This window comes from Benincasa hispida, chromosome 9, assembly GCF_027475165.1.
Source record: "Benincasa hispida cultivar pf3 chromosome 9, pf3_genome.v1.1, whole genome shotgun sequence".
In the NCBI taxonomy this organism is placed as follows: domain Eukaryota; kingdom Viridiplantae; phylum Streptophyta; class Magnoliopsida; order Cucurbitales; family Cucurbitaceae; genus Benincasa; species Benincasa hispida.
The window spans coordinates 27,402,745-27,413,471 of NC_143486.1; the positions used below are offsets into that span (position 1 = coordinate 27,402,745).

The following is a 10,727-nucleotide window of genomic DNA, read 5'->3' on the forward strand; positions in this document are numbered from 1 at the left end:
TTAATAACCTCAAAGGGACCAAGCCATTTAGATTTTAGTTTACCGGACATAAGTGATAGCTGTGAATTGTAGAGCAATACTTTTTGTCCAACTTGAAATTCCTTCCTCAAGAGACCTTTATCATGTATTAATTTCGACTTTTCTTTGTACATTTTTGAGTTCTCATGGGCTTCTAAGCGTAGTTCCTCCAACTCCTGTAGTTCTAATAATCTCTCTCACCGGCTTGGGCTAGGTTCATATTACATTGCTTGACAGCCCAATATGCTCTATGCTCAATTTCGACCGGTAGATGACACGCCTTGCTGTAGGCAAGCTTAAAAGGTTTTTTTCCAATAGGAGTTTTAAATGCAGTTCTGTAAGCCCAAAGAGCATCATCAAGGTGCGTGCTCCAATCTTTTCTGGTTGGATTGATAGTCTTTTCCAGGAAAATTTTGACCTCACGATTCGATATTTCAGCTTGTCTGTTCATTTGAGGGTGGTACAGAGTGGCAACCCAATGGTGAACTTCATACTTTCTTATGAGTGCCTCGATGGTCCGATTGCAAAAATGAGTACCCTAATCATTAATTATAGCTCGAGGTATGCCAAATCTAGAAAAGATGTTAACTCTTAAGAAACTTGAAACCACGACAGCATTGTTAGTCCTAGTGGGGATTGCCTCAACCCACTTTGAAACATAATCAACTGCCAAAAGAATATACAAGAAACCATATGAAGAAGGAAAGGGGCCCATGAAATCCATACTCCACACATAAAAAATTTCACACATAAGGATAGAATTTAATGGTAACTCATTCCTCCTAGACAAAGATCCTGATCTCTGACATCTCTCACAGGACTTACAGAATGTCAAAACAGTCAGCGAACAGAGAATTCCAAATCAACCCACTATCTAAAACTTTCCTAGCAGTTCTTCTAGGACTAAAATGCCCACCACAGGCTATCTCACGACAGAATGCAAGCACAGATTCAAACTTCTCATCTGGGACACAATCCTAATGATTTGGTCAAAACAAATCTTCCAAAGGTAAGGTGGATCCCAAACAAAATACTTTGAATCACTCCTTAATTTGGCCTTCCTAGAGTTAGGCATGTCATAAGGGAACTTACCAGTGACCAGGAAATCTACCATGTCAGCATACCATAGAGAGAGTGTGGCAATCTAGAATAAAAACTTGTTTGGAAAATCCTCTCATAAGGGCATATGATTCTCTTCTTGTATTATCCTGCTCACATGGTCAACTACCAAATTTTCTACTCCCTTCCTGTCCTTGATAGTCAAATTGAATTCCTGAAGAAGGAGCATCCAATGCACTAGTTGGGATTTTGACTCCTTCTTGATCATCAGGTACCTGAGAGCAGAGTGATCAATAAAGATAGTAACAAGAAAACCAAAAATGTAAGAACGGAATTTATCTAGAGCAAAAACGATAGCCATAAATTCTTTCTCAGTCCTGGTGTAATTAATCTGTGTAGGATTTAGGTTCCTTGACGCGAAGCATATGACGTGACTCTTCTTGTCGACCCTTTGTCTTAGTATCGCTCCTACTACTAAATTGCTATCATCACACATGATCTCGAACGGTATGTCCCATCTTGGAGGTTGTAAAATTGGGGTGGTGGTTAGCTTCTCTTTAAAAGTGTCAAAGGCCTCCTGACACTTTTTGTCAAAATCAAATGGAATGTCCTTCTGAAGCATGTTGATAGCGGTAGTGCCAACTTCGAAAAGTCCTTGATGAAACGCTTGTAGAAACCCGCGCTACCAAGGAAAGAACAAATCTCCTTAACACATGTAGGATAGAGGAGGTTAGCAATAACATCTACCTTAGCCTTATCTACCTCAATCCCCTTTGTAGAAACTAGATGTCCTAAAACAATCCCATGAGAAGCCATAAAATGACATTTTTCATAATTAATACCATGTTAGCCTCAATGCATCGTTTCAATACTAAGCTAAGATTATGCAAGAAATCCTCAAAAGACTCTCTGTAAACCGTAAAATCATTCATAAACACCTCCATGCACTTTTCTATAAAATTGGAAAATATACTCATCATATACCTTTGGACGTACCGGGGGCATTGCAAAGCCCAAATGACATCCTTCTGAAGACATACGTACCATAAATGCAGGTGAACGTGATCTTTTTCCTAGTCTTATTGGGTGATGGGGATTTGGTAGAATTCAGTGAAGACATCAAGAAAACAGAAAAATGGTTTTTCGGCGAGCCATTCCACCATTTGATCCAGAAAAGGTATAGGAAATTGGTCTTTCTTGGTTACCTCGTTGAGCTTTCAGAAATTGATGCACATTCTCCACCCATTTTGTACACGCATCGACACCATCTCCCCTTTATCGTTCTTCACAATTGTCATGTCGGTCTTTTTGGGGACAACATAGATAGGACTTATCCATTTGCTGTCAGGAATTGGGTAAATAATTCCGACTTTATTGAGCTTGATAATTTCTTTAAGAACGACATCTTTCAAGTTGGGGTTGAGCCTTCTGAGGGGTTGGACTGTAGGCTTGGTTCCTTCCTCTAGAGCTATCCTATGCATGCAAAGGGAGGGGCTTACTCCCTTAAGATCATCTAGAGTCCATCCAATGGCCTCCTTGTAAGTCTTCAGAGTTTCAACTAGGGATTCCTCTTGAGCAGGTGTCAACTCCCTGGAGATTACGATTGGAAGGATGTTCCCTTCTGCCAAGTACACATATTTCACATGGCTGGGGAGAGCCTTCAGCTCAGTCCCTTGTACCTGCAAATCAAGAATATCAAAGTCAGAAGAAGGTTCCTCTAAATCAATAACAGAAAGAGATAAATCATGGGAATCATGTGAATCCAGATCAATGCATGGAGCAATCAACAGGTCAGAATTATTATCATCATCATGCAACACAATATCATCTATAAAATCATGCACCTCAATCAAACACAAGGACAAATATTCCTCAGGGAATTTCATAGCATCATATATGTTAAAAGAAACAACTTTCCCGTCAAATTCTACAGATAGACAGCCCTTGTCTACATCTATTTTTGTCTTGGTAGTTTTCATGAAGGGCCTACCTAACAAAATTGTAGAAGATGATGGCGTAGAAATTTTATCCATTTTTAATATATAGAAATCGACTGGGAAAATCAAGTCCTTAACTTACAACAGTACATCCTCAATAATCCCTAAGGGTTGGATATAAGATCTATCAGCTAGTTGGATGCATACAACAGTTTTTTGTAAATCATTCAATTTTAAATCCTCATAAACATGATAGGGCATGACATTAATAGAGGCTCCTAGATCTAGCATGGCATGACAGATGACTCTATTACCAATAATGCAGAGAAAAGTGAACATACTTGGATCTCGACATTTTTCAAGTATATTATGTTTTAGGAGAGTCGATACATTCTTACTTGCCACTACCTTTTCTTTATCTTTACCTGTCATCTTTTTGGTGCACAACTCCTTGAGGAATTTAGCATACCTGGGGATCTACTGGATTGCATTCAAGAGAGGAATGTTTATCTAAACCTTTTTGAACATCTCGATCAACTTCTCGTCCCTATGTTCTTGTTTTGGTCTTGCTAGCTTACAAGGAAACGAAGTTTTAGGAATATACGGTTCAACAAAAGGTGACGAAAGAGTACTTACCTTGGGGGTAGACGGTTTTGCTTCAGAATTACCCTCATTATTCTCAGCTTTTTCATTGGACGTACCAAGTGGAGATAGACTATCTGATGGAAGCTCCTTACCACTTCTTAGCGTGATGGTACTAACGCTGGCGTGGTCTGATTGGGCAGGCAGCTTCTTCAAACCCTTGTTCTCTATTCGGCTCACTGTAGCAGGTAACTGTGTGACCTGAGTCCCTAGATTAGCCATGCTCGCCTTGGTTTCTTACTGATAAGCCTTTGTGTCCTGGGTTAACTAGAGAGAGTCCTTTTTCATCTGCTGGATTTCCTATTGAAATTTAAGGGAGTTATCAGCCAAAGATTTGACGATGTCTTCTAAAGACATACCTGAGGAAGATGACGACGATTAATTGGAATGATTAGAATGTCATGCCCTTATCCCTGGCCTTGACCTCCCCATTTGAGGTTAGGGTGATCACGCCAGCTTGGTTTGTACACTAGGCCATGAGGGTCGTACTTCCTCTGGTAACCCCCAACTGCGTTGACTTGGGCTTGAGGGCATACTTCCGAGGTGTGTCCCACTATCTGCAGGCTCCACAAAGGTTTGACCTGGGAGACTCCTCCTTAGGCCAACTGTGTCACAAGAGAAGTTAAGTTAGAAATTTGAGTTTTTAATTCCTTAACCTCAAAATTACCAACTAAATTAGATTCAGTGGCCCTGGTGCCAAAATTCTGGCTGTTCTCAACCATGCATGATATTGATTCTTAGGCCTCCCTGGGCGTCTTATAAGCAAGAGCACCTCCAGCTGCTGAGTCAATTGAGTTCTTGTCATTGGTAAGAAAACCACTATATAAGTATTGAATCAGTAATCGGTCAAAAATCTAGTGATGGGAGAACTAGCACATTAGCAGTTAAAATGTTCCCAATATTCAGAGACTCACCCACAAACTATTTTATACCATAAATATCCTTTTGTATAGAATGGGCTCTAGAAGCTGTAAATTTTTTTTCAAGAAATTTCTTTTTAAGCTCATTCCAAGTAGTATAACCAATCCTTGGCGTCATCCTGTAGTGAAAAAGAAATTGCCCTAAGGTTTAGTTGCTCTTCTTTGACTCCATGGGGTCTCAAACTTACACAAACCATATGGAAGTCTTTGATGTGTTTGTGGGGTTTCTCCCTTGCATGCCCTCTAAAGGTTGGCAATAGATTGATCAGTCCTAGTTTGAGTTCGAATGGCACCATGGTAGATGGAAATATGATGCACAGAGGCTGCTGGTCCATGTTAGGCTCTGCCAGTTCCCTTAGGGTTTTCTCACAAACTGCCTCTCCTATTGTTGTGTTGTCAGCAACTTTCAGATTTCCTTCTCTGGGATTTCTTCCCTGCGCCTCTTTTGGATTCTCCTCTTCTCTTGGTCAATATTTGCAAGAAAAACAAAATTTGCACTCCGAGAGGAGCGGGTCGTAAACCAAAGGGAAGAAACACAATTTTTTTTTTTTTAATAAAAGGAATCCAAAAATTTTCTTAGGCTGATTGTCAAGTCTCCCTAACAACAACGCCAATTTGTTCAGACTCTGAGACTAGCACTGTCGTAACCACCTCTAGCCCGAGCAAAGATAATTTATTTTCACCGATCTAAAACTTGTACCACAAAAGCAACAAAGTTGTAAGATCGAGGTCGAATCCACAGAGAGACTGTTGAATCAACTTAGGACGATTTATGAATTCTACTTAAAGACGGTTTTGATGGATTTATTTTTGTTTTATAAAGTAAATTGACAATCAAACAGAGAAAAGCAAGAGCTAGCACAGAAAAAGGTTGAATCAAATTGAGGGAAAAATCTTGGGATTAGTTTGTATGCTTTTTAATTTCTATCATTAGGTACTAGTTAATTTATCCAATTATGTGAACCCCTCAACCTATTAGAAATTCTAATAGCCCAATTAGCCAATTTTGATAAAAAAAATCCAAACCAACACTAATTCAGTTTAAAACGTTTTCTTCTTAGCAACATACAAGTTAAAAGTGAAAAGCATTAAGAAAGAGTTCAATTGTTGAGACATACTACAAGCCAGAAAGCCATATCTTATAGCATGATTTATTTGGGAAAGATTATACTAGGGCATACATGAGTTTGGCCAGACCCTAAACATGCGATCCTAATTTGTGCAACTTAATCAATCTATGCATAGGCTAGAATGATTTTGCATACAAGAATTTCAACAAATTAGTTTGTCAGAAAAATTCATCGAAGCTCTATAAATATTAAGACGAATCCACCCAAAGGGTTCACAACAATTAAATAAATTAAGCTAGTAACCTTCAAGAATCAAGACATACAAATTATACTAAGAAAATTACCTAGCCTCTAAAAGGTATATTGGTACTACAATGATCGAAAGAGAATCAAGGCTGACTATGGCAACAATTGCTCAACAATTTGACTTCAATGGCTCCCACAATCAGACTAATTTCTCAGATTTTACTCTATTCGGAGTTGTAGTTCAGTATGAACGAGGTGTGTTGAAGGCTGACCCTGATCGTCTTATTTATAGGTTTTGCGCAGTGTTGCAACGCTGCGGTGCACATTGGAGAGCGTCAAGGAGGCGTTGCAACGATGCCTTTAATGCTTAGTTACCCCGCGCATAGCACCAAATCCTGTTAATCGTTGTAGCGTCGCAACGCTCTGAAGGAGCATTGCAATGCTGAGTGTTCTATCCTTCAGTGTTAAAGTTCAAGCGTTGGGATGTGTTGGAACACTGGCAATGATCCAATTCCAGAATGTCGTGATGCTTAGTGCAGCATTGCAATGTTGCCCTGTACCTGATGCTACTGCCTTACAGCGTTGAATGAGTGTTGGATTTAGGCTTATGAAGTGCGTTGCAACGCTAGAACAGGGCATAATTGTCCTTTTGCATCTCATATCGATTTGGTGCATTTGGCTCCCAATTTTTCCTTTATTTTTGCTTGATTCTTCATCCTTGCAATGAATTTACTCCATTGGATCAATTATCCTACAAAATAAGACAAATAAAGCACAAGAATTACCCAAATATGGGAAAGTTAAAGCCATAAACTTAGCTCTTTTTTAGAGCTAACAATATCACACAAAACTCATCTTGTATCTTTGAGTTCTATACGTTTATGTCCATTTTGGTCATGGACAAAATCTTGAATTCATGAGAGCTTTCGAGAACATAAGTCATTTGAAAAGTTCTCGTAGAAGTAACACCACTTCTACTCTCATATAGGTAATATTGATTAAGAGCATCATGTCATTACTCCTTTTGTAAAACAAGATATCAATATAACCCAAAAATAAACAGATCGCACACTCTAAAATATCATAAAATTGGAAGAAACTATAAGTTTCTTAGTGTGTCAATTATGAATTATCCAACTAGTTTGCCTATTGAACCTGGATCTTGAGATCTCCAATCAACTAGGTTAGGTTATCGCCAAATAACTTATTTCATGGGGTTTAGTCCCATTTTCCTCGATGTATATGTGATTGCTCTCTTGACAATCCTTTTGTCAAATGATCTATAATATTTTCTCTTGATTTCACAAAGTAATTCCTCTATTGAATTATGTCTGTGTCTAATATGTAGTGACTTGCCAATATAGACATTATTCTTGGCTCTTATAGAAGCCACTAAATTGTCACAATAAATATATATTGCACTTACAAACTTTGGTCACAATGAAATATCTTCAAGAAAATTTCGACGAAATTCGACTTCTTTTCTTGATTTATCAAGAGCTATAAACTCTAATTCCATAGTAGATCGTGTTATACACGTCTATTTTGAAGATTTCCATGATACAACTACTCCATCTAAGGCAAAAATATACTTATTGGTTGATTTAGTCTCTATGCTATCAGAAATAGGGTTGGCAAAAACACCCGACGGTCCAGGTCCCCACGGGGACCCGCCCTGTTCGGGCCGGGGATGTGGTCAAATCGGGGAATTTATTTAGGGCCCCGTCCAGGGATAGGGCGCGGATGGGGACAGTATCCCGACCCCGACCCCGACCCCGATTAATCCCGAACCCGAATATATATATATATTTTTATCCCCTCCCCAGTCCCCTCTCGCTCTCTGCAATCTGCAACAAAACATCTCTCCCCTCTCATTCTCGCTCATCCCTCCCTCTCACTCTGGCTCATCCTCCCCCTCGCTCTCTGCATCCCTCCCCTCTCGCTCTCGCTCATCCTTCCCCTCTCGCTCTCGCTCATCTTTCCCCTTTCGCTCATCCCTCCCCTCCGTTGAAGTCTGCCACAAATGAGGCCCCGCGGGGATCCCGTTTCCCCGATGGGTAATCCTCGCCCCCGTCCCCGCCTTCAAATGACGGGGACGGGGGTGAGGATAGGGGACAATTTCCTCTACGGGGCCGGGGATGGGGACGCCCCCCCGCCCCGGCCCGGCCCTGTTGCCAACCCTAATCAGAAATCCAATTAGCATCACTAAATCCTTCCAATACATATGGATACTATAATGTAATCCATAGTCTATAGTGTACTTCAAGTACCTTAGAACTCTTACTAACACATTCCAATGATCATGCCCAAGATTGTTGGTGTATCTTACTAACCTTCCTATTGAATAGGCAACATCAGGTCTTGTACAGTTCATTATGTACATTATGATAGAGTAAACATACATGTAACGAAAGAAATAAAAATTAGTAAGCACTTCAATTACACTTAATTTGAGTTTAAAAGCATGCATGAAAACCATTTTCAAAGTAGATGGTTCAAGAATGTTATACATTTGATGAAACTCTTCAAAACCAGCACCTCTCTACGATTGGATCTTCAAAACACTAGTAGACCACCAATTTGATCTTCTCTACTATCCTTTAACTTGGATCATGTGGTGGAAACACTAAATTGAAGTCAATTTAGTGAGAGAACCAAGAGTGTTTGAGAGAGAATATAGAGTTTCTGCAGAATTTAAAAAATTCAGCAATTCATCCATTCAATCTTTGAAATCTGATGTATTTAAGCATCTCCTTCATACAAGCACTAAATGAAGCAGCCATATGACACTTCAATTGACACCATTATAGTGGGATAGGTGTTAATCAATGATTAATCCAACAAAAGTTGGACTAATCCACTAACTTTCATTTTTTTTTCATTTCAATTTCTTTTTAATTTTAATCAAAATTAAAATTAAATTTAACCTATAAATTCAAATTAGAATTTGAATTTTATAAAATTGAAAATGTTTTATTTAAATAATTCATTAAACAAATTTAATTAATTAATTAATTAGTAATTTAATATCAAATATTAAATTAATTAAACATCCATTTGATTCATGAATCCTATTCATGTTAATTAATATTTAAATCAACATTTAAATATTTTAATCTCTCCAATTACGTTTAGTTTTGATAAATTTGAACGTTTAATTATATCAAATATAATTAACCATACCCTAAATTGAATTTGAATACTTCAAATTCAAAACCTTAGATTTTGAACATTTCAAATTCGCTCAATTCACTTATCCAATGAGTAATTTTACGAGGTAGTAGAGTGACCTTATAGACCTACATATCATGAACTCTAATGATTTGAGATTAATTGGATAAACTCTTTAGACCAAATTAATCAATATTTGTTAATTATCGAGACATACCACTATAACTCTATATTTGCACTCTCCTCACTGTAGATATATTTATGTCCACTTTAACCATAGTCAGTGTGTCGACCCTTCACAGGTTGTTCGTATTTACAGTTAGGTCAAAATTACCATTTTACTTCTGTAAATACGTTTTGCTTCTTAAGCTCCCACTGATCCTCTATTGAATAATTGGTTTATAGTTCAACTAATAAACCATATCCCTCTTGGCCATGAGAGAGAGAGAGAGAGGGGGGGGGGCTTTGTTCAAAACCAGGAGTCAGTAATTAAGGGAACAACCTATCTATTAATCCTAAATTGGGCAAGATTGAATTTCATATTGTAGGACTATGTCTCCAGCTATCTATCCGATCTTATCCCCAAAATGGGAGGCTTATTAAGCAATGTTGTTGAACTACTCTCACCTATGCAGATCAAAAGATAATCCCGAATAAACAGGAGTTCATAGTTAGCTTAGGATTAAGATCAAGTTATCCTAGGTCATCGAATTTGAAATAGTCAGTTTTAACAGTAAACGGTCCTTATAAAGAAAAATGACTATTTCGTGGTTCGACCTTATGCAAACATTTTCATAGGATGCCCCCACTCACATGTCTCCACATGAATGATTTTGGGAACACATTATTTGTATCAGTATACAAAGTGGGCCGCATCCAATAGTGTCGCCAAGATGAGGTACCCAATCTCATCCATATACTTATAGATCATTTTGGTTATATACTAAAACTTGATCCACTTTTATGTTTCCACATAAAGTTAAAGTATTCATATTATAACCATGGATTCATTTATTAGATTTTTATAACAGAATGCAATATCAATGATATTTTATTGAATGAACAACTAAATAATACTTTTATTGATAAATAAAATATGTTTCCAATATTTACAAACTGCGAGTTTTGGGACATTCTTAATACATTAAGCTACCAATAACTCTAGTATATTCTAGAGGAGACACACCTTCATCATTGTTTTTCTTCAACTTACTATTTGGATCAAATGGAATAATAACTGGCTTACTCTCAAAATGATAAAAATTTCTCAGCACTTTCTCTATACAGTGAGATTGAGAAAGTATGCATCCACTTTGATTTCTTATTATTCTAATTCTAAGGATAACATCAACAAGACCAAAGTCTTTCATATCAATGTTTGATTTTAACATCCTTTTAGTGGAATCAATCACACTTCTATTTGTGCTAATTATTAACATATCATCCACATATAAGCAAATAATTATTGGGTTAAATGTCTTAACCTCGTAGTTTGTAAAGTTTAAACATATTTCTATTTACAATAAAAATGTTATTGAGATTGTTTCAATAAAGTTGTTATTGAACATATAAATTGCATTTATAGATTCCTAAATCCAATAAACTAACAAACCCATGACTATAACATGAATACTTAAACTTTATGTAGAGACATAAAAGAGGAT

General features: G+C 37.5%; 1 protein-coding gene across 1 annotated transcript; it reads right to left on the reverse strand.

Moving 5' to 3' along the window:
- Positions 1 to 202: 202 nt before the first annotated feature.
- Positions 203 to 3,878, reverse strand: LOC150033715 (uncharacterized). Its single transcript, XM_090317037.1, has 9 exons — positions 3,651 to 3,878; positions 3,440 to 3,491; positions 2,331 to 3,067; positions 2,074 to 2,105; positions 1,920 to 1,986; positions 1,247 to 1,759; positions 1,111 to 1,162; positions 844 to 982; positions 203 to 461 (listed from the first exon to the last, which is right to left on the reverse strand). The coding sequence occupies exons 1-9, from the start codon at positions 3,876 to 3,878 to the stop codon at positions 203 to 205; spliced, it is 2,079 nt and encodes a 692-aa protein (XP_090173163.1).
- Positions 3,879 to 10,727: the final 6,849 nt, after the last annotated feature.